Genomic DNA, 25462 nt, shown 5'->3' on the forward strand with positions numbered 1-25462 from the left:
TAAAAATTAAATTGTTAAATTAAAAAGCCACTTTGGTATAAGGTAAGTGAAAGAAATGTATTTTAAAATGAATTATATGAAAAAGTTATCAAGAAAAAAAAAGAAAAAAATTCAGCTAGCTTCCCATCCGTTTGTCCTAGTGATGGCCCCAGGGTCCCCTACCTTTTTTTTTGGCCAGTTCCCCTAGTTCACTCTAACTCTTTTCTATGTCCTCCTTTCATTGAGACTTAGGGAAAGTCTCATATGGGACGCCACCAACTCCTCTCTCATGTTGCTAGAAACTCATGAAAAAATTACATTAGAAGGGAAGAAAAAAATTTAAATCCAGTCTTAGACACTTGACACTAGCTGTGTAACCCTGGGCAAGTCATTTAACTCTGATTACCTCACAAAAAAAAAAGCCAAGAAATAAATAAATAGGAAGGGGGAAAAATGCCTGAGAGGTACAGGACTGAGACTCCAGAAAGGCAGGAGTTAACTATGACTCCAATATCTTACCCCTCCCTCACAAGTAAATCCAGGGGATAAGAGAATGGAATGGAAAGGGACTTTTGTTCCAGACATCCCTAAAGTTTCAGCATCAGTGCTATTGACCTAGTCTAGAAATAAGCGTCAGGGGAAATGTCAATCTGACCAGCTCAATGCCATAGCTCAACCTAACAAAGTTGAGACTGGTCTTTCTGAGGCCCTTAGAATAAATGGGAAGGTCTTTAAGGCCCTGCCAGTCATGAGATTTTGTGAGCAGTACCCAGGGTTATGAGCTGAAAGGGTAAGATTCTACTAATAAACATTCCATCCAGCTAAGGCTACTATTTACTGCACTATACCTTACTAGAAATCCTTTGTGACACTGCCAGCAGTTATTCCCACCCACCAAGGAAGGGGCCATATCCTTTGGATGCCCAACAGATAATATGTCATCTCTTTTATAGAAAGAAGATGCTCTTAACCTATCATCATTAGAGGGGATAAGTTTGCATTTGGGTCCCTTTTGTAACCAATAAATACATTTATAAGATGACTGAGGTTAGGGATAAATTCACAGCTATGGAATATTGTTCACTGTGCAAAGCTAACTGACTCAATGAGGGGTATTAGTACCACATTTTAATCAATTGAGCTAATCAGTCATTGACAGCATAGCAGGAGCTTTGTAGCTCAATACGGTGCCAGTTTCAAAGTCACTCGGCAGGTGAAAGAGGTGGATCAGCAGCTACACTGTTACTCATGCCCATCCACAAAGGGATGTTACCATTCCCCTACCTCCTTGATATCAACATATAGTATTAAATGTGAAGTATACTTACTGTGGGAGGTTTGAATCTGGAGCCTAAAACCAAATGCCAGATCTTCCAATCCCATTTCCTTGAAATATTTTGGTTTTCTCATTTTCTTGTCAAACTACCCTAATTCCTAAGAACGAGGACCCCAAGAGATGGAGGCAGCTGAGATAGAGCAGCAGGAGAAAAGCTACAACATGCCTTGTTGTTGTTGTTTGGCTTTCATTCTGGAAGAGGACCAGCGACATCAGAAGGATGATGTCTTGACTTGCAAGTGAATCCTTTAACTTGAAGGCAGAGATACTAAAGACGCCTAGTCACATGACTTGAGGTATGCCCACAGAACTCTCATTATTTTTAAAATGAGGGGAGTCAAAGGACAATGTGGTATGGTGGAAAGAACACTGGACTGGGAGTTAGGGGACTTTAGTTCCAGTTCTTGACCTTCAGCTTGGGCAAGTTATGAATTTCAACTTACTTATTTCTAAAATTACAATAAGATCAAATATATGTAAAAGGGGAAAAGCTGTATAAATGTTATTATTGAGGGAGCTCCCTATTTGGTTGCTATGTTTCTAAGATAATATTATTAGCATACATTTGAATGGGCTAATAAAACCCTTTAAATACATTTTCTCACTTGGTCCTCATGAAAAGCCTGTGAAGCACATATTACAGGTATTATTACCTCTATTTTATAGGTGAAAAAATTGAGGCTCAGTGAAACTAAATTATTTGCCCAAGTAACACAGACAGTAAATTGCGGAATTGAAATTCAAACCCAGAGCTTTCCTGACTCCAAGTTCACAACTCTAATAAACTAGTTTTCCTTTTTTGAGTCTGTTTAACTCAAAGAAAGCTGTTGATCAGCTACCTCAGTCTCTACAGGTATAGTTTCTAATGTGGCAAGAGATTTAGATTATATTCATGGGAGAATTTTGAGACTATGAGATTAGTTGGACAGGAACAGATTATTAAAGAGGTGGTTTTGGTAATTACTTAAATGGAAATTACTGGAAGAAATCTAGACAAAGATCTTTTTAGAAGGGGCCAACCAGTAGATACAGTTGTGTATACAGAAAAATGAAATAGATGGTTCTTTCCATTCTTGTGATTCACATTAGAGAACAGTCTTTCAGCACCTTTTCTTCTGACTACATTATTTCTGCAATAATGTAGGGAAGGTAGAATAAATGCTCCATTGTTCATTGTATGGAAGAAAAATGGTGATGACAATATTCCAAAATAAATTAGATAATCTCATTTAAATGATGCTAATAGCATGTGGTATTTGTTCATAATAAAGCCATCTGTAGTTAGCTTTGCCATATTTAAGCTTACTTTGCAACTTGGGGGAAATACTGGATTCATCAATAGAACCCATAGACACACTTCTAAGTGGTCGTAGGTCATTTCTTCTTTTGTATGCATGATTTCCCTCACCTTGGTTTTTAAGTGGAAGATAGTGTGGTGTAGTGGAAAGCTCAACTTGAGTTAAAATCCTGGCTTGGCTATTGATTACCTGTGTGACCTTGGACAAGTCTTTCTGGACCCAAATTTCCACATCTGTAAAATAAAGTATTGGACTAGATGACCTCTAAGATGCCAACCTCAAAATCTATGACTAACACAATTACAAAACACTTTTCACACAAAGTCAGATCTAAATAATTGAGAAAACTTCAGTTGCTCTTGGGTAGGGTGAGCTAATATAACGAAAATGACAATTCTACCAAAGTTAATTTACTTATTCAGTGCCATACCAATCAAACTACCAAAAATTATTTTGTAGAGCTAGAAAAAATAACAACAAGATTCATTTGGAATAACAAAAGGTCCAGAATTCAAGGGAAGTAATGAAAAGAAATGCAGGGGAAGGTGGCCTAGCCCTTCCAGATCTTAAAACTGTATTATAAAGCAGCAATCATCAAAACTACTTGGTACTGGCTAAGAAATAGGGTGGTGGATCAGTGGAATAGGTTAGGTATGCAAGACACAGTAGTCAATTATAGTAATCTAGTATTTGATAAACGCAAAGACCCCAGCTTCTGGGATAAGAACTCACTATTTGACAAAAACTGCTGGGAAAACTGGAAAAGAGTATGGCAGAAACTAAACATAGACCAAAATCTCACACCATATGCCAAAAAAAGTCAAAATGGGTTCATGATTTAGATATAAAAGCTGATACTATAAACAAACTGGGAGAGCAAGGAATAGTTTACCTATCAGATTTATGGTGAACAGAAGAATTCATGACCAAACAGGAGATAGAGAACATTATGAAATGCAAAATGGATTATTTTGATTACATTAAAAATGAAAAGTTTTTGCACAAAGCCAATGCAACCAAGATTAGAAGGAAAGTAGAAAACTGGGAAAGAATTTTTACAACCAGTGTCTCTGATAAGGGCCTCATTTCTAAAATGTATAGAGAATTAAGTAAAATTGTAAGAATACAGGTAATTTCCCAATTGATAAATGGTCAAAGGACATGAGTAGGCAGTTTTCAGATGAAGAAATTCAGGCCATCTACAGACATATGAAAAAATGCTCTGAATCACTATTGATTAGAGAAATGCAAATCAAAACAACTCTGAGGTACCACATCACACCTATCAGACTGGCCAACACGACAAAACAGGAAAACGATAAATGCCGGAGAAGATGTGGGAAAATTGGAACACTAACGCATTGTTGGTGGAGTTGTGAAATGATCCAACCATTCTGGAGAGCAATTTGGAACTATGCCCAAACAGCTATAAAAATGTGCCTACCTTTTGACCCATCAATAGCACTTCTAGGGCTGTAACCCAAAGAGATCACACAAATGGGAAAAGGACTCACATGAACAAAAATATTTATAGCAGCTCTTTCTGTGGTGGCAAAGAATTGAACATTGAGAGGATGCCCATCAATTGGGGAATGGCTGAACAAGTTGTGGTCTATGAATGTAATGGAATACTATTGTGCTATAAGAAATGACGAGCAGGCAGACTTCAGAAAAACCTGGAAAGACTTCTATGGACTGATGCTGAGTGAAGTGAGCATTGTACACAGTTAACAGCCAGATTGTAAGATGGCTAAGGTAGATAAACTTAACCCTTCTCAGCAATGTGAAGATCCAAGACATCTCCAAAAGTCTCATGATGGAAAATGCTATCCACATCCAAAGAAAAAACTATGGAGTTTGAATGCAGAGGGAGGTATACTGTTTGCTATTTTTTTCTTCTGTTTTGTTTTGTTTTCTCTTTCTGGTGGTTCTTCCTATTGGTTCTCATTCTTACTTACAACATCACTAATGTGAAAATATGTTTAATAGGAATGTGTATATATATATATGTATATATATATACACATATATATGTATATATATACATATATGTATATATAGTCTATATCAGATTGTGCAGTCTTGGGGAGGGAGGGGAAGAAAAATTTTAAACTCAAAAACTTACGTTAGTGATTGTTGATAAATCAAAATTAATTTTTAAAAATCTATGATTTTATGAACTTAAAAAAATTTTTGTCATGTAGCCAACCAAAAGCCACTTTTCACTTTTCTTCTCTTTCTGGTATAGACTGAGGCAGATTTCCCTTGTACCTGGGAGACAGTAGAGGCTTATGAGCTTCACTTCATAAAGACAGGGGATAGAAGGAAGAGAGCTCAAGTATTCTTGAGTTTCTCTCTCTCTCTTTCTCCATATATGTACGTGTGTGTGTATATATACTTGTATTGGTGCTACCTTCCTAGGAAAGATATCCACCACTTTTGCCTAGAGGTAGTGCCTTTATCTGAGAAGGTTTCTAGGAGAGTGTCTACTGAGCCAATAGGTCAGGAATTGTTACATAAAAGTTCCATAAAAGTGGAGTGCTTCCATTCCACATTTAAAGGACCAACTTAAGGACATGATATTCTTTAGCCACTGAAGATCTTGCCATGGTAATGAGGGGGCACACAAACATGACGTTGTCATTTCCAGCTGACACAGGTAGTGGGCCAGAGTTCTCTTTCAAGACTTTTGGAGAGGGATTGGGAGGGGACGCGGACACAAATTGTATCCCTCTCCCTTTTTTTGGTGGCTAGGGAACGTGGAGGTAGAAACCAGCTAATAGTATATAGTGTAGCAGTGGATAGCGTATTAGTGCCCTCTGCTGTAAGAAGTCCTTGTCACACTCCCTGTCAAAATAAAACGCTGCGCTTCTGCAGCTAGCACACTACTCCCTTGTATTCTGATTCCTTTTTAAAATTTCCCTCTTTTTCACAGAAATGTAAAACTGAACAGTCCAGTCAAGATGGAACAAAAGGTTCAAAATAAGTCAGGATCCTCACAAACCCCTCCAAAAAAGAGGAGGAAAAACTGCTAATAAAAAAAAAACCTGACATCCAAAATAGGAATTCCAGAGTTTGTGGAGAACAGGCAATTTTAACTCTAGCCTCATCTCAATAATGCTTTCCTAATCTCTTGGTTCTTTTCCATATCCAATCAGTTGCTGGTATCCTTCAAATTTGTTCCCTAGTTCACATTTTTACCATCTCTCATCTATACTGTGGCAATAACCTCCTAGCTGGGATCCCTGCCTCATTTGTTGTTCCTCTTCCAGTTTCCAACGCAATATTTAGCCAAATGATTTTGCATGTATTTTGTATTTACTTATCTTGTATTACTTGTATATACTTATATTTGTATACATCTTGTGGTTTCCCACCTACTCCCCACTCCTGGGAGACTAGGTTCCTTACGGAAAGGAACATTCATTTTATCCTTATCTCCAGTGTTCAGCACACAGTTGGCACTTAATAAACGTTTGTCAAATTAGATTGAATCTCCAGTCCCGGGTCACCAGTGCTTCCTCCACACACCTACCAGTAAATGTCATAAAGTCACAAAGTTTGATGGAATCTCAAGGTGCTGTCAATCCCCTCAAGTAGGGCTTCATTTGGATCACAGAAATGGGATACTTATTTTAAGATCTCTAAGGAAAAATGACCTAAGTAGGCTGAGCAAGGGAAGGAAAATACTGCCAGGAAGTGTTTTGTCTCAATTCTATCTAAAATTTATCAGCAATGAGATTCATGGTAAATGCAATGGATGACATTAATACACACAATCCATATTAATCAGTAACAATAAAAGGGTGTTTATATATTTGCAACCACTTTTTTGTATATTGTTGAACTATTTTCATGGATGTCTTATTTTTTGGTTTTGTTTTGGTGGGACTTTTTGGTTTTGATTTTTCTCATGTTTTCTTTGGTTGTCACTCAGATATGAATATACAGGTTGACTGAAATATGTCATTAGAATACTAGCTCTGTTAGGTATGTTATAAAGTGGCTTATTTGGGTATGGCTTGGCCTAGAAGGTATGTGAAGTTCTAACAGATTTTGTGATTAACAAAAGTTATCAATAAATTTTTAAATAAATTTAATAAATTTTGTTCTCTCTATAGTGGTTTCAAATACCCTGAGCCCCATTAAAAAAAATTTGAACTTGTCAACAAACACAAACATTTCCATATACAAAGAACAGAAAAAAATTGTATATAAAACTGTGAACCTCTATTACATAGTTTTTAAAGTATACATTAAATTTAAATAGAACTCATACCACCCTGCTTGTCTATATTTCCTTAACTTGACTTTTGCTATTTTTTTTATGGTGGTTGTTTCATTAACACTTAACCTAATTCTTTTTTTAATAATATTTTATTTTGCTCCAGTTACATGTAAAGACAATTTTAAACATTTTTAAAATAAAATTGAGTTCCAAATTTTCTCCCTCCCTCCACTCCCCTAAGACAGTAAACAATTTGATACAGGTTATATATATATGTATATGCAATCATGTAAAAACTATTTCCATGTTAATCATGTTGTGAAAGAATAAACAGTTTGCAAAATAATTACAGTTTGCAAAAGGAAAAAACCATTAAAAAAAAGTGAAAATAATATGCTTCAATCTGCATTCAGACTCTATCAGTTCTTTCTCTGAATGTGGATAGCATTTTCCATCGTGAGCCTTTTGGAATTGTCTTGGATCATTGTACTGCTGAGAAAAAGCTAAGTCAGTCACAGTTAATCATTGCACAATGTTGCTGTTACCATATACAATGTTCCCTTGGTTCTGCTCACTTCACTCAGCATCAGTTCATGTAAGTCTTTCCAGGTTTTTCTGGTCAGCCTGTTCATCATTTCTTATAGCACAATAATATTCCATTACATTCATATACCACAACTTGTTCAGCCATTCCCCAATTGATGGGCATCCCTTCAATTTCCAATTCTTTATCACCACAAAAAGAGCTATTATAAATATTTTTGTACATGTGGGTCCTTTTCCCTTTTGTATGATCTCTTTGGAATTCACACCTAGTAGTGGTATTGCTGGATCAAAGGGTATGCATAATTTGACTGCCCTTCGAGCATAGTTCCTAATTGCTCCCCAGAATGGTACTTAACCACATTCTTGAAGCTCACTCTGCTGGGCCTTGACAAGAACTAGGAGGAGAGTTGTTTGGGAAGCTGGAATGTATATCCATCTCTGGCTATAGTCGAAGAAGATTGTATCCAGTGAAGGGTATATCTGATTGTGAGTTTTCTAAGGCTAGGTGTCAGGTGAAGAAGAGCCTGGATCATGATCACACAGAACTAGACAAAGGCTTGGGTAGCAGGCAATGAATAAAGATAGTCACACCATGGTAGTTAAAAGTTCTTGCTGGGATGTCACAAGTAACAGGGTAGTTCTTAATTCATATGGAACTAACATGAAATAATGGAGTCATTCTCATCCTGAAATGTTTGTTATTTCTTTCTTTCTTTTTTAATGGCAAGAGAAGAGAATGGAGGAAAATCCAGAGAGAAGAAAGAATTTGCTACCTCAAGCCTGGCAAGAAATTCAAGCAGAGGAGACAAGCTGGCTGAAGGAGGTGAAGACATACAGTAGAGGAAAGAGGAGAATTCTCCCTGGTTACCGTACACTTTGTAGTTCAAGCAAGGAAGGATGGCCTTCAGGACACAGCCCATACAGAAGGCTCCTATTCTCACTGGAACACAGGTTGACTTGATTTTGCAGTCAAATGTTTTGGCTTGTTGAGTATTTTTTTTTTGTTGGTAAACTATTGGTCTAGTTTTCCACAGAAATCACTACTTCCTCTCTGGGAGTCCACAGTGTGAGCCCGTGACTGCCATGTGCACAGCTCCTTCCTCAGCCTGAATTCCCGTCCTTCATGAGACAAGCAATCTGTTCCCGGAGCTGCCGCTCTTCAGTACATGCTTTGCTCTGGCTTCGGCACTTCAAAAGCTCAGCTTTATGGTCCTGGTGATGCATTGGGCAATAGCTCTGTGGTTCACACAGTTCCTGGGGAAAAGTGGGAGAAAAAGAAAGGGAATAAGTGATGATCCAGACCCCAGGGCAGAAAGTCAGCTCCATGCTCCCAACTTTGGCCACTAAGAGCTTCTCCTACTTTTCACTGCCAAACTCCAAGAAAGAGTAGTCTAGGCTCACTTCTTCCATTTCCTTGTTGTCGTTCAGTCGTTCAGCTGTGTCTGACTCTTTGTGACCTCATGGATCATACTATCCACGCAGTTTTCTGAGCAAAGATACTGGAGGGATTTGCCATTTCCTTCTCCAGGTGATTAAGGCAAACAAAGGTTAAGTGACTTTCCCAAGCTCACACAGCTGGTATCTGAGGCCAAGTTTGAACCCAGGTCTTCCTGACTCTAGGCCCAGTGCTCTATCCACTGAGCCACTTAGCCACCCCATCTAGCTCCATTTCCTCACCACCCATTTATTTCTCAGACCCTTGCAATCTGGCTTCCAATGTCAGCATTCCAGTGACTCTACAGTCACCAAGTTTATTAAGGATCTCTTAACCAGGAAATCTAATGGCTTTTTCCTCAATCCACATCCTTCTTGACCTCTCCTGCCATGTGGCTTCTATGAAAATGCTTTCTCCCAGTCTTCTTCTTACTCATCTGAATGCTCCTTCTCAGTCTGCTTTGTTGTATTCACCAGCAAATCCCAAGGCTGTCCTAGGCCCTCTCCTTTTCTTACTCTCTCTCCCTGATGACCTCATCTACTATGAGTTCAATTATCACATCTATGCAGATAACTCTCAAATTTATACAACTAAAAAGAGAACCACTGAACTAACAAATAAAACTAAGAGCTGGTTTTATAAAAATGAAACAAAAAACCCAAAAAACAACAAACAACAAAATAAACCATTGGCTAATTTGATTTAAAAAAAAAAAAAGAAAGAAGATGGGGCAGCTAGGTGGTGCAGTGGATAGAGCACTAGCCCTGGATTCAGGAGGACCTGAGTTCATATCCGGCCTCAGACACATAACACTTACTAGCTGTGTGACCCTGGGCAAGTCACTTAACTCCATTGCCTAGCCAAAGAAAGAAAAAGAAAAAGAAAACCAAATTACCAATATCAAAAATGAAAAGGGTGAATTCACCACCAATGAAGAGGAAATTAAACCAATAATTAGGAATTATTTTGCCCAATTGTATGCCAATAAAGCTGACAATCTAAGCAAAGCGAAATGGATGAATATTTATAAAAATATAAACTGTCCAGATTAACAGAAGAGGAAACAGAAAATTTAAATAACCACATTTTAGAAAAAGAAATCAAACAAGCCATCAATGAATTCCTTAAGAAAAAAAATCCTCAGGACCAAATGGATTCACAAGTGAATTCTACCGAACATTTAAAGAGCAAGTAATTCCAATACTATATAAACTATTTGGGAAAATGGGTAAAGGAGTCCTACCAAATTCCTTTTATGACACAAACATGGTGCTAATACCTAAACCAGGAAGAGTCAAAACAGAGAAAGAAAACTATAGACCAATTTCCCTAATGAATATCAATGCAAAAATTTTAAATAAAATACTAGCAAGGAGATTATAGCAATGTATCACTAGGATCATACACTAGGATCAGGTGGGATTTATACCAGGAATGCGGGGTGGATTCAATATTAGGAAAACTATCAGCATAATTGACCATATCAATAACAAAAACAACAGAAATCATATGATTATCTTGATACATGCAGAAAAAGCTTTTGACAAAATACAGCATCCATTCCTATTAAAAACACTAGAGAGCATAGAAATAAATGGAGCTTTCCTTAAAATGATAAGTAGTACCTATCCAAAACCATTAGCAAGCATTATCTTTAATGGGGATAAGCCAGAAACATTTCCAATAAGATCAGGGGTGAAGCAAGGAGGCCAATTATCACCACTATTATTTCAATAGTGTACTAAAAATGTTAGCTGTAGCAACAAGAGAAGAAAAAGAAATTGAAGGCATTAGAATAGGCAATAAGGAAACAAAACTATCACTCTTTGCAGATGACATGATGGTAAACTTAGAGAATTCTAGAGAATCAACTAAAAAACTACTTGAAATAATTAACAACTTTACCAAAGTTGCAGGACATAAAATAAACCCACATAAATATCAGCATTTCTATATATTAGAATGCTGGATTCAGGACGACCCGAGTTCAAATCCGGCCTCAGACACATAACACTTACTAGCTGTGTGACCCTGGGCAAGTCACTTAACCCCATTGCCTAGCAAAAAAAGAAAAAAACTATCTGGTACTGGCTAGCAAATGTGAATGGTGGATCAGTGGAATAGATTAGGTACGAAAGACACAGTAGTAAATAATCATAATAATCTAGTGTTTGATAAACCCAAAGACTCCCGCTTCTAGGATGAGAACTCACTATTCGACAAAAACTGATGGAAAAGCTGGAAAACAGTATGGCAGAAACTAGGTATAGACCAATATCTTCTACCGTTTACTAAGATAAGGTCAAATGGGTACATGATTTAGACATAAATGGTGATACCACAAGCAAATTAGAGAGCAAGGAATGGTCTATCTGTCAGATCTATGGAGAAGGGAAGAATTTTTGACCAAATAAGAGATAGAGAAAACTACAAGATATAAAATGGATAATATTGATTATATTAAATTAAAAGGTTTTGCATAAACAAAACCAATGCAACCAAGATTAGAAGGAAAGCAGAAAGCTTGGAAACAATTTTTATAGCGAGTGTCTCTGATCAAGGGCTCATTTCTCAAATAAATAGAGAACCGAGTCAAATTGATAAGAATACAAGTCATTCCCCAATTGATAAATGGCCAAAGGATATGAACAGGTAGTTTTAAAAAAAAGAAATCAAAGCTATCTACAGTCATGTGAAAAAATGTTCTAAATCATTATTGATTAGAGAAACGCAAATTAAAACAACTGTGTGGTACCACCTCACACCTATCAGATTGGCGAATATGACAAAAAAGGAAAATGATAGTTGTTGGAGGAGACGTGGGAAAATTGGGACACTAATGTACTATTGGTGGAGTTGTGAACTAATCTGGCCATTCTGGAGAGCAATTTGGAACTATGCCCCAAAAGAGCTATAGCTCTAAACTAGAGGCAGCTAGGTGGCTCAGTGGATAGAGCTTTGGCCTTGGAGGCAGGAAGACCCAAGTTCAAATCCAGCCTCAGACACTTGACATTTACTAGCTGTGTGACCCTGGGCAAATCACTTAACCCTGATTGTCTCATCAAAAAGAAAAAAAAATAGCTATAAAACTGCACATACCCTTTGATCCAGCAATACCACTACTAGGTCTGTATCCCAAAGAGATTTATAAAAGGCGGGGAAAAGACTTGTATGTACAAAAATATTTATAGCAGCTTTTTTTGTGGTGGCAAAAAATTGGAAATTGAGGAGATGCCCATCAGTTGGGGAATGGCTGAACAAGTTGTGGGTATATGAATGTAATGGAATACTATTGTGCTATAAGAAATGATGAGCAGGCAGATTTCAGAAAAACCTGGACTTATATGAACTGATGCAAAGTGAAATAAGCAGAACTAGAACACTGTACACTATAACAGCAACATTGTACAATGATCAACTATGAATGACTTAGCTCTTCTCAGTAATACAATGATTCAAGACAATTCCCAAGGACTAATGATGGAAAAATGCTATCCACATCTAGAGAAAGAACTGTTGGAGATGGAATACAGATTAAAGCATACTATTTTCACTTTATTTTTTTGTGTTTTTTTTTACTTTTGGTCTGTTTCTTCTTTCATAACATGACTAATATGGAAATGTTTTACATGATTGCACACACATAACATCAAATTGCTTAGGGAGGGAAAAAAATTTGGAACTTAAAATTTTTTTAAATGAACGTTAAAAATTGTCTTCACAATTGGCAAAAATAAAATACTATTTTTAAAATTAATTTATTTTGAATTATCAACAATCACTTTTGAGTTTTTAAATTTTTCTCCCCCTCCCTCCCTAAGACAGCGTTCAATATGATATAGGCTATACATATACTTTCCTATTAAACATTTTCACATTAGTGATGTTGTAAGAATTAGAACTAATAGGAGGAACCACCAGAAAGAGGAAACAAAACAGAAGAAAAAAATAGCAAATAGAAATACTATTTTTTAAAAATCTGTACATCTTAAAACTCAAAAGCTTATGAAACTTAATGTTGAACACTAAAAATTAAATTAATTTTAAAAAATGAGTAAATATTTTTTAAAAAATCTATACATCTAGCCCTAATTTTTCTCCTCAACTCTTATATTATCAAAATGCCAGCTAAGCATCTCCACTTGGAGATGCCACTAAACTTTCAAAATCTGTGTCCAAAATAAAATTCATACTCTTTACCCCTAACCCACTCCTCCAAACTTCCTTATTTCTGTTAGGGGCACTACCATCTTCCTAGTCACTCTGGTTCATAACCTATATGCCAAGGCACTTTGTGAAGTGCTGGTATTCAAGGCTTTCTAAAATCTGACTCCAGCCTCCTTTTCCACTCTTTCACACTGCTTCTGTTTACATATGTACTCTTCATTCCAGCCAAACAGTACCATCAGCTGTTTCCTGAAGTTGGTATGCCATCTCCTGCCCCCATGAATTTGTCTAAGATATTCACTTTGCTTGGAACATAGGCCCTCTCCTCTGCCTCTGAACGTGTCTCCAATGCTCAGCACAGGCACTACTGTTCCCATGAAACCTTCCTTGATCCCATTTGCTAGAGTTCTCTTCCTCTCCAAATTACCATGTATTACAGTTACCTGTGCAAATACTGTCTCCCTTGAGCTCCTGAGGACAGGCACTGCCTTTGTATTTCCGGCACCTACCACATAGTCGTTTGACAAATGTTTGTTGAACTGAATTGCTGACTAAGCTTAAGAGAAAGAGCAGCTATCCTTTCGGGAACTGAAGATGGAGGCCCAACAGCGGCACACGCTGAGGGGCAGGAACTGCTTCCTTCTGTATCTAGGACCTTCCTTTGTCACCATGTGCTTTGTTCTCTTACCACATATTCTAGGAAGAAGTCTCGGTAGCCTCCCTTGAGGATGTAGAGCTCAGGGTAGTATAGTGCAGGGTATTTGTTCAGAGCTCTGTCTTCTTCTCTTAAATAGCGGCACCTTCAAAGGGATTCAAAAGCCAGGACTGAGGCGTGGCATATCAAAGGGAGTGAGGGGGGAGTGAGGGGCCAAGCTCGCTCTGAGCCAAGGTAGACAGGGATTCAAATGATTTCAGAACATTATCAAGTCTTATCAGCACCCCCTCCTTTCTCTACTTCCCCACCCGCTATTTGTCAGGGCTATGTCTCCAACTTTTTACTCCCTGTTGAAACCCCCTCCTACCACTCAAGCAATAAAATCACATTCTCTATTCCTCTTTCTCATGCTACTCACATGACAGTGGAGTGAGAGCAATGAATTGATTGACTTCTAGGTAACTAGGAGACATTTTTGGGAACCAGACCCTAAACCTATGTTCTGTCTCACCAGGACCCCATTCTCACATTTGGGGGCCTCTTTCTGAGGAGAATTCACAATGAAACACGATGACTATTCTTCTTTGGGCACTGGAAGGAACAAAAGGCTTCTTCAGGAAGAAATTGTGTAGTTCTTCCTGACTGTGCAGGTTCAGAGCTCCCTGTAAAAGAAAAGAATCTAAGCAGCAGATTCCACAAGACTACAGGTAGTTCAGATACTTAGAAACCCCTAAGCCACCATTCTTGGGGGGTAACTAGGCCTACCTCATGTTACTGGGGCCATCGAATCAGCAAGTCTAATAACAGTGAGGAAATCAGAGACAGGAATTGTATTAATCTCCCACATAGCAGAGAAGAAGACTGGTCTCCAAATATTAAAGCAGTTGTTTAAAATTACAGTCTACTACGGCACTAGGACTCAGTTTTGAGTACCCAGGACCTCACGATATCTCTAAATACACACTCTCTGCCCTTCTCATCCTCAATGTTTCCTGCTGTAGAGCCTTCCTGTAGTACACGAGGTGGTCCTTCTTCCTCCTCTGTGGATGTGTACCCAGTACCCTTACCTGGATATGACCTCCTTGATACTCATACGGGTAGCGGCAATCAATAACATAAAACTTCTCAATCAGGTCTTGCAGCTGCCCCCATAGCAGAGCAGCTACCTGCAAAGGATACATAATGTTGGTCACTGTAGCTACTTTGTGGCCTTTTTGCTGTGTGGTCCTACCTCTGGCCCCCACAAGTCCTGCCTTCTTACTGTGTATTCCAGAAGTGCCAATGGTCTCCCTCGAGGCCATGCATCTCAGGAGAAGATAGTGACTTGTGCAGTTCAGCAAGCGACAGTCCAGAGAATGCAAGATCCCAAAGCTGCCTGTCCTGAGGCAGGCGCCCAAGGAAGGGAAGAACAGGCCAGACCCCGAGGCAACTAGAATTAGCCTCCCTTGGGTACCTCAAAAAGTAAAATGGTTGGGGGGAAACATATAAGTGATTTAGGATGACAGTGACTTAGAACTCATATTTGTGGGAGATAGCTTGCTTAGCCTCCAAAAGAAAGTGTTGAATTAGAAGATATTAATTAGGAACGCTCCAATCCAGTTTATTTGGCTTTTAAAAAGACTATGTTAGAAAGGACAAAGAAAAGCAAATGGGAACTGAAGAACAGGATGAATGCCTGTGTAAATACCTGCAACCTCCAAAAACAAATTTACCGTCTCTGGGTTGATGTACTTCAGATCCTGATGCTTTCCTGTCACTGTTGGTAGCACGTAGACCTAGGAAAACCAAAAATGGAATGGAAAAAAAGTTTACCACACCTCTCAAATGTGTGAAAAAAAAGACCTTGTAGAATCAAAAATTCACTGAACTTTAAACTTATCCTTTTACATTTCCCTAGTGCCTCAATAGCTTCTCAGAACAATAGTTTCTGACGTTCCCTCTTTTCCCCAATTGTTCCAAAGGGCATGGTATCTCCTAAGAAAAGGCCAGTAAGCCTGGCCTTTTGCTGGCACCTTCAGGGCTGCTCACTACCACAGGACCCTCACCCTATCACCAGGGGGCAAGTAAAGGACTAGGCATGAAGCACAGTCCCTGAATGCTCTTCTCTCGGGGCAGAGAAGAAAATGTCTCATCTCAAAGTGGCTGAATGAAGACCAGGATGGGGATAGCCACACTCACCTTGGTGAAATCACCTATCAATTGCCTCTGGTCAGAATTCTCCCCCAAGATGTGTAGGGCATTAACATCACAGAGTGAAATTGTCTTCTTTAGATCTGATTCCTGAAGATGGAAAAAAAAAAGCTCCCTATTTCTAACCTCAGCAAATTTAGAACTTAGGCGCTCAGCAATCATTCTCCACCAAACCATTTTAGAGTGTAATGCTGGTTCCTCCTCACTCCATGTACACCATCTAGTATGTTTTTCTCCAGTGGTACCTTACCAACCAAAGATCTCTAATTGACTAGCAGATCTAGAAGGTAAGACATTAGTATAACGATAGTATTTCTAAGAATGTAATGCAACAAACTATTCTTAATATTGACATTTCTTACACTCGGATGTGATGATAGAAATGATGGGACAAAGACAGGGAAAAGCAACAGATTATTATTCAAGTGTTACTGAACAGGAAGGGATGGAGAAAATGGATCAAGGCAATCCTTATCCTGTAAAGGCTGAGAGAATAATTAAATAGAAGTACTGAGCAAACGTTCTTACTTTCTCAGGTTCTCTAGAGCAACATTTTTTTGGTTCACAGTGTCCTTCTTTTCTACCAGTTTTTTTAGTTTTGGCTTGTGCAGAATGGTGTAGGCAGCTTCTATTCATGGACACCTGCTCAGAAATGCCAAGTCCCCTGGGCAAGCACCATTCCTCCTCTCTGTCTGTACTGTGTCTTCCCCCAGCCTGCTCTGGGATGCCACGAGCTTCCATTTCCACCTCAATCCAGACCCAACTCCTTCAGCACGCTGCCTCAAACAAGCCCACCCTTAAAGGAGAAAGAAAGTTCCAGCTCAATCTCTTCATGTAATGCTGGAATGCTGACAATTAGAGGATAAAGCATCCAATGGAGTTCAGGAAGGTGATAAAAAGGAAAACCTTAAGTAAGGCCACCAAAAAAGCAGTGAGCAAGGGAAGCTGGTGGCTACTTTTTACTTAGTGACTTCTTTTGAGACACTTTCTTGTAGTGATTTTTTTTTTTGTGAGAAAGAAGATAATTTGCCCTTCCTTCTCCTCTTCTAACTACGTATCCAAACTAACTGTGGTGGGAGGAGGCGAAAAAAGGGAGGGAGATCTCAAAAGTAAAAAATAAGCATAAAAAGAACTTTGTAGACAAAGCAAAACAAAAAAAAGCCCTTTGGATAACTTGGATATGAAGTTAAAATCACCAAGGGGATATACACAATGATTACAATGTAAATGGAAAGAATAACAAAAGAGAAACCCAACACTGAGTAATTATAACGACCAAGCTTGTCCTCAAAAAAGATGAGGAAATGTGCCTGAGTACCTTTTTGGGGGGTTGGGCAATGGTGTGGACTAAAGGTGTGGAATACTACATATAATATCGAATTTTGTTGACGAGCTGGGTAATGCTGACCTACTCCCCACGCCACCCCACCTTCTCTTTTTTATTTTAGGAGGGGATATATTTGGAAATGAAGATGATCTAAAAACAAAAGGTAAAAACAGTTTAAAAAACTGAAAAATCATTAGAGAACAATTCTTTCATGAACATGGGAGCACTTGAATCAAATGCCAGGATATCCATTTAAGAAGGTGATTCTAAGAAAGATGTAGAACTCTTTATCAGAGAAGTAGCACAAGAAGAAATAGTCACACTTCAGCATGTGAGCAAGAAGTACATTAGATACCACCATGAACTTTCTATAAAAGTTTCTATCACTGCAATGGTTTGAGATCTAAGAATTACATACATAGACACTTATTTGGTGGGCATGGCTTAGGCACTATTCGATAAGTACTTATTAAAACCATCTACTACACAAGACACCATGCCAGATGTTAAGGATACAAAGATAAAATGGGGGGAAACCACTCCCTACCCTCAAGGAAATTCCATCTTACTGGAGGTACCCAACATTTCAACAAATAAATAAATAAATACAAAATAGTCTGAGGAAGAAATCAACTATGTGACCCCTGGAGGTGTCTTTCAGCAAATTTAAAGAGTTTCTATACCTAAATTCTACATTTTGCTGGCATCTCTCTAAATATTTCCAGCTCTGGATTAGAGAAGTTTAGACTCCTGCTCCTTTCCCTCACACTCACCTAGCTAATTGTGATGTCCTGATTTAGGAAAGGACTAGACAACAGGACAGTCATACTGGAAGACAGGTAGATAGTCCCTAGTTTCTGGGGAGGAGGGAGGAGTAGAGAGTCATCAATGGCAGTTCAATTGTTGTAAACAAAATAATAATCTTAGCAAGAATTTAGAAACATTTCAGTTACTAGTAAGAGAATTCAAACAGCATATCCGTATCTCTAACACAAATTTTGGTGTTTCACCAGAGGCTTCTCAAGGGTAAGGACAATATCTTCTGTGTATTTGATTCAGCTGATTAGTGCACACTGTGAGTGTTTCAAAATATTAACTGTTAGTGTCAGAGAAGTTAATGATTATCATGCTGAGTTTTCATAATCTAAGGACAAGAAGCCAAGAATAAATGGACACCGGCAAGCTGGCCACTTCCATAAACACAGGGAAGGAAGCACTACTGTTGTAGTAGCTTTCTAATTTGTTTAAAAGGAAAGAAGTTATTTACCAGGACCTGTTAACTTTTTGCACCCAAAATGAATGTAAGGTAATTTAAGAATGGTATTTTGGCCCTGTCTAGCCAATGAATAACTTGCCATTTCCCAGACGCTGATGACTGAAGCTCTGAGAACCAGCTGCTTCAGGTTGTACCGTACACTAATTTAACATCTGAAAAATAGGGGTTTTCATTTTTAAAAGAAAAACTGGATCCTCTCTAAATGTCTGATGGACCTTTTAAATGCTAGAAAACCCAAGAGGTTTTCAGGCCTTGCTAAGCCTGAATCCTACCTGCAGCTTTTAAAAGATCATTTACTTGAATACTTTTATTTATGTTGCAACAAGCTAAGACCTGAGGTGTGGGGCCCATTAGCCAGAAATGAGGCTCATATATTTTGCACTAAAGACATTTTCTAATTCTTACAAGATCAGCACAGCCGTTCAGTTGAGACAGCTGGTCTATGTGCCCTGGACACTGCAGTTTCCCTCTTGGTGGTTCAAGTTCTCTTTAAGAGCATTTGGACGCTGTTAATGTTACTGCTCGGCAGTGATCCAGTGATAACTAAGTAAGAGAGGTTATTGTCCCTTCGTCTGCTTCACTGGAGATTTGATGTGGCCTCACCTACAATCCTGATATAGGAACTCTATCCTCCCAATTATTAGCAGTAACTCATGTATGCTAATTTCCAAGAAGTTTGTGATTTATTAGACATGAGCTTGTTTACTCTCTGCATCAAAAAGAGGAAATAGAGAACGAAAGACTTCTCTCAGTTTTTCTTACCTCAAACCACACTTTAGCATCTATAGCTATTCATTCATCAACTCAACTATCAATCTTTCATCTCCCCCTTTCACAACCAAACTCTTAGAAAAAGCCTTAGAAAAATAGCTACAATAATTTAAATGAAAAGAACCCCAAGACAAAGTTAAATGCTGTGTAACTGCAATGAACAACCTTGATCCCGGAGAAGAAATGAGAGAATGAACCTCCTTCCTTTCCTTGAAAAGGTGGGCGACTTTGGGTATAGAATAGTGCATACCCTGCAAGACATAGTCATGGTGTCAGTTTTGATGAACTCTTTTTCTTTTCTTTGTTACAAGATAAAATAAAAGGGGGAGGGGGTGGTGAGAATGGCATATCTGAAAATGACTATGATGTAAAAACAAAACATGTCAATATTTAAATAATTACTCATCTACTCATTGACTCCATTGCCTCAACTCCCATCCACTCCTCAACTTCTTGAAATCTGGCTTTCAATCCCACCATTCAACGGAAACAGCTCTCTCCAAGGTGACTGACAACCTCTTTTTTAAAAAAAAAAGTTTTTATGTCTGTATTTTACTCATTCATAGTTTTTCCCAAGTATTCCTCATCCTCCCAGAAAGTCGTCTCACATAACAAATAGTATATATTTTTTTAAATCAGCACAACCAGTCAATTCATTGAACAAGTCTAAAACCATGTGCAACACCTGTGGACTTCCCACCTCTTCCAAGGGATGGGTGAATATCCCTTCATTTGAGTACTGCTTGATCTTTGTAATTTTGCAACACTCATTTTTGAAGTTTTGGGTGCATGTTATTTCCATATGCACCTGTTGGATAATTATTGTGGATGCTGTTTTCTTGGCTCTGCTTACTTCATTGTATATCAGTTCATGTCGTTCTTCTTATACTTCTCAGTATTCATCACACACATCATTTTTCATAGGACAGTAATATTCCATTATATTCACGTACCACAATTTGTTTAGCCATTCCCCAATCAATGGATGTGTACTTTGTTTCCAATTATTTGCTATCACAAAAAAGCACTGCTATACATATTTTGGCATAGATGAGGGCTTTATTTTTACCAATGGTTTCCTGGGAGTACAAGCCCAACAATAGGATCTCTGAGTGAAAGGGTATCGACATTTTAGTCACTTCGCATAATTCCGAATTGCTTTCCAAAACGGTTCTACCAATTCCCAGCTCCACCAGCAACACAGTGGGATGCCTCTCATTTCACAACTCCTCCAACACGGATTATCACCATTTTTTGTCATCTTTGCCAATCTGCAGAATGTTAAGTAAAATCTCAGGGTTATTTAGATTGAATTTCTCTTAATATCAGTGATTTGGAGCATTTTTCATGTGGTTCCTAATACTCTACAATTCTTCCGAAAAATGTTTGTTCATGCTCTTTGACTATTAGGAATAGCTGTTGGTCTTATACAGTTGTTAACTGTTAATATGTGTTGGATGCCAAACTCTTGGCAGAAAAGTTCAATACAACTTTTTTTTTAACTATTTGACCACTTCCCTTCTCATCCTAGATGCAAGGTATTATCTGTACAGAAGAAATTTTTAATTTTCATGTAATAATCAAAGTTACCGATTTTATCTCTTGTTAATTGCCTCTATCTTTTGTTTGGTTAAGAATCCATTTCCTTGTTTTTATATATAATTGGAAAAAATAAAACATTAAAAATTTTTTTAAAAAGGAATCCATTTCCTACCCATAGCTATAAGAAGCATCTGATCTGTTTTTGTTCTAATTTTTTTATAGTATGATCTTTAACATTAAGGTTGCATATCCATCTAGAATGTACTGCAAAATGTAGTGTAATGTGTTGGTCTAAGCCTAATTTCTGCCAGACTACCTTCCAGTTTTTGTTTTTGTTTTTTGGTTAGGCAATGGGGTTAAGTGACTTGCCCAGGGTCACACAACTAGTAAGTGTTATGTGTCTAAGGCCGGATTTGAACTCAGGCCCTCCTGAATCCAGGGCCAGTGTTCTATCCACTGTGCCACTTAGCTGCCGCCTATCTTCCAGTTTTTCCAGAAGTTTTTATCAAACTTCTTTCCTAGGTGATTTATGTTTTCCACTTTATCGAGCACTGGGTTATTGAGTTCCGTTATTCCTGATTCTTCCTCGTCTAGTCTGTTCCATTGATCTCCCTCTCTCTATTTTTTAACCAAGACTAGATGTTTTTGATGACTACTGCTTTATAATATAGTGTGACGTCTGGAAGTATTATTCCCCTTTCATCCCTACTTCTTTTCATCATTTCCTTCAATATTCCAGATCTTTTGTTTTTCTAAATGAATTTTGTTATTATATTTACCAAGTTCTATCAAGTAATTCCTTGGTAATTTGATTGGTAGAGAATTAAAAGTAGAAGTTAATTTTGGCCATAACCAATGATGTCTTAATTGCCAAAATCACTTTTTCCTCAGTCCTCATCCTTCGTGTTCTCTCAGCAGCTCCTGCCACTGCCAACCAATTTTGTCCTTTCTCCTCTCTGAATTGTTTGAGACCATTTTCTTCTTGCTCTCCTCCAACCTGGTTGATCCTTCTCAGTCTCCTTTGATGATTCATTATCTATCTCCTGCCCCCAAACTAGAGATATCCCCTAAGATTCTGTCCCTTTCTCTTTATTCCTCTCTACTCTCCTTCCTTGGCATCAGGTGCCAGGGGTTCAGTTACTGTCACAAGGCAGATGACTCATACATCTATATATTCAGATCTAATCTCTTTCCTAAACTCCAAACCTGCCCTATGCACTGCCTATCGGACATCTCCACCTTGATATCCCAACAAAATCTCAAACTCAACATGTCCAAAAAGGAACTTCATTTTTTTCCATCAAAACCCTCTCTTCCTCCAAAATTTCATTATTTCTGTTGAGAGCCTTGCCATTCTTGTAGTCATGCAGGTGTGCCACCTCAGTGTCATCCTTGACTGTTCTTCCCTCCCATTCACAAACACCAAATCCAATCAGCTGCCAAGTCTTACAATTCTACTTTTACAACACCTTGAACCTCTGTTGAATGGTCTTTACTCACATGATAATCACCTTAATTTAGGCTCTCATTACTTCTTGCCTGGACTATTGTTAACAACTTCCTCATTGGTTTCCCTTCTCTTTTCTCTCTAGTTCACTCTCCACACAACTACCAAACTGCTAAAGCCACAGGTCTGACTATGTAACTTCCCTATTTAAAAATCTTCAACAGCTCTTTTTTTCCTCTAAGATAAAATACAGTCTCCTTAGCCCAACATCTAAGGCCTTTGCATCTTTAGTCTACCTTTCTGGACTTAGTTGACATTGTTTCTCTTCATGCACTCTATTTTCCAGTCAAATCTGTTCTGTGAATTTTGCATTCCATTTCCCACTGCCACACCTTTGCCCAGGCTGTACCTTTGCCTAGACTGTGCTCCTTGACTTCTTTCAGAATCCTCATGCTCCTCCAAGACTCAATTCAAGTGCTACTTCCTATTTAAAGCTTGTTACGATCCCTCCAGTTGTTATTACTCTTTCCTCGAATTAATTTGTGTTGACACTTTGTATATACAGTAGAATTTAAGTTTCTTGAGGAAAAGGACCATTTAAAATTTTGTCTATATACTCTTTGTACCCAACATATGGTGCTTTGTGCTGTGGTAAACACCTAATAAATGTGTGTTGAATTGAACTAAATTAGCCAGAATCTTCAATTAATCAGATGTTTCTCTTTACATTCTACTTTAAGGGAAAAGAAACACAAGAAAATAAATTTTGGAGCTTACTCCCAAATGTCTTCCAATCAGAGCTAGAAAATGTACCAGAAAAAATTCCAGTGGGGAAATCCAAGAAAAAAAAAACCAAGTGAGTCATTTTTTCCAGTCAAAGAAAGCGTAAGGAGACAGACGGAAGGGTCTGTGGTCACTGGGGATAGGGTCTAATCCCGAAGCCCACTGGCAGAGCACTACATAGCAGAAAGAGGCTACGCATTAGAGGAGGAGGTCCAAGACTCTTACTGGGCACATGCCTCGACCTCATGCAAGGCTCAGAAACATGAGCTCTGTTGATCACTACCCAATTCAAAGTCACAGGTCCAGAGTGGTCTAAGGAGGGAAGCTGTGCCCAGGGGAGGCCTTCCTGAGCAGTGGGGCAGGCCCTGGGCTGTGTACTTAGAGAAGAGCGAGTTCAGAAGCAAGTAGCAATGATGTGGTGACTCAGGAGCAGAGCAGTGGCCAGTTCCAACTTCTAACCCAGTTAGAAGATTTCAGAAGAATAAGCAGGGCAAGAAACCCAGACCAAAGGGAAGCCTACAGTTCTGTCACTCTGTACCAGCAAAGCTTCCCAGACAGTGGCTAGGTCCAGCAGTTATCCACTGTTGCTTAGATCCAAACCCAGGTTAAGAACTTGGAGAGTTCAGACCAGGGGAACAGTACACAGACTTTCTCCTGGATCAGACGGCAGTGACGCACTGGAAGCTTGCTGGGGTCTCAGCTTCAGTCGTCCCTAAGAGCCTGGGATAACACAATACAAGAAAGCAGTAACAGGAGCAGCCCAGACATTCCCTCCAGAAGTGCAGAAAACCTGGACCTAACACCAAGTTTGAAGTCATGGAGTGGGATGGGAGAATGAGCAAACAAAAAAAGAATCCCATGATAATAATCTGTCATGGTGACAAGGATATTCAATACACAAATTCAGAAGAAAATGACTCCAAAGTATGCACAAGTAAATCCTCAAAAAAAAAAAGTGTGGGCACAAATTCAACTGGAATTTCTGGAAAATATGAGGACAAAAAAAATTTGAAAATTTTTAAATAAAAAGAGAGCGCTAAAGAAAAAATTAAAAGGGAAATAAGAACAACAGAAGAAAGTATTGGAAGAGAAATTAATGGCTGTGGCACAAGAGGTATAAACTTTGCCCAAGAAACAAACTCCCTAAAAATTAGAATGGACCAAAAAGAAACCAATGATTTCCATGAGACAACAAAAAATATTAAAACAAAATCAACAGTCTGAAAAGATGGAAGAAAAATGAGGCATCTCATTGCAGAAACAACTGACCTAGAAAACAGATTGAGGAGAATAAAATGTAAGAACCACTGAACCATGTAAAGACTATGCCCAAAAAAAGAGCATAGACATCATATAGTAATACCAAATAGGGGCAGCTAGGTGGCAAAGTAGATAGAGCACCAGCCCTGGAGTCAGGAGAACCTGAGTTCAAATTCGGTCTCAGACCAGATACTTGACACTTACTAGCTGTGTGATCCTGGGCAAGTCACTTAACCTCAAATGCCTTGCAAAAAAATACACAGTAAAAAATAAATAAAATACCAAATAAAAGTTTGCTTCATTTTTCTTCCTCCCCCTGCTAATAGCCTCCAATTTATATTATGCTAATTAATCCAGACTTACTCCTATGTTTCTATATTTTCAAAACACCAGATGTATCCATTATCAGCAAATCCTAAAGAATGTTTATCCTTTAGGAAGATCATTGTCAATCCTCATCACCTAATACTGTCCCCTCTCCACCTTAGGCATCACACGTCCCCATTGACTAACAAAATCAGAATAAAACTCATACCTAAACTGGCCATGAAGAATATTCCAGATCATTCATTAAGAGTTAAGACATTGACCAATATCTTACTTATCTTTCCACCTTCTCTAGTTCTTAGTACAACATACGACACACAGCAGTCACTTAATAAAAAGCTTCGTGAAGAAATATAATGATCCACTCTGATCTTTGCTTCTTTTCATCTCAAATCCATGACATTCAGCTCTATCATGCTATCCAAATTGCTACTGCTAATGCCACTGTCTACTTCTTCCCTGGATCTATTTCTACTTTTCTGTCAGACTTTTAACACCCTGGTTCACCTTTTTCTTCTCTATCCTGAACCCTACTATCATTCCCTAGGGACTTCCCAGCTGACCTCTCAGCTTCACAATCTCTTACTCTCTTTTACTCCCTCTATAAAGCTTCATCTCTACCTATTAAAAAAAAAATGTGTTGTTGTTTGGTCAGGTCTGACTCTTCAGGAGGCTAATACCACCCACCAGCCTGGCCCACTAGATCTTGTCATCACACAGTACTGCTACACTACTATGATCTCAAATTGAATGTTCCCTGTCTCTGATTACAAACATACTCACTCTCTCTCTCTCTCTCTCTCTGTCTCTCTCTCTCTCTCTCCCTTCTCCTAACACCCCTTAAAGTACTCTTTTCTACCCACATGGGAGCTTCCAATTATAGAACCATCGCCAT

At 38.4% G+C, this 25462-nt stretch overlaps 1 protein-coding gene across 2 annotated transcripts in view; it reads right to left on the reverse strand.

Annotated features, from left to right (window-relative positions):
- Window positions 1-6469: 6469 nt before the first annotated feature.
- Window positions 6470-25462, reverse strand: part of CDC25C (cell division cycle 25C) — a 33084-nt gene continuing 14091 nt past the window's right edge. Inside the window, exons 9-14 of one of the 2 annotated variants that reach the window (XM_021005047.2) lie at window positions 15823-15924; window positions 15357-15419; window positions 14712-14810; window positions 14173-14306; window positions 13678-13789; window positions 6470-8641 (exon numbers count right to left, since the gene is read on the reverse strand). In XM_021005047.2, coding sequence (XP_020860706.1) covers window positions 8489-8641; window positions 13678-13789; window positions 14173-14306; window positions 14712-14810; window positions 15357-15419; window positions 15823-15924 — 663 coding nt within the window. In that variant the 3' untranslated portion in view covers window positions 6470-8488. The remainder of the gene's footprint in view (window positions 8642-13677; window positions 13790-14172; window positions 14307-14711; window positions 14811-15356; window positions 15420-15822; window positions 15925-25462) is intronic. The other variant, XM_021005050.2, reaches the window with a different exon arrangement.

This window comes from Phascolarctos cinereus, unplaced genomic scaffold, assembly GCF_003287225.1.
Source record: "Phascolarctos cinereus isolate Bilbo 61053 unplaced genomic scaffold, phaCin_HiC Scaffold_2;HRSCAF=192, whole genome shotgun sequence".
Classification (NCBI taxonomy): domain Eukaryota; kingdom Metazoa; phylum Chordata; class Mammalia; order Diprotodontia; family Phascolarctidae; genus Phascolarctos; species Phascolarctos cinereus.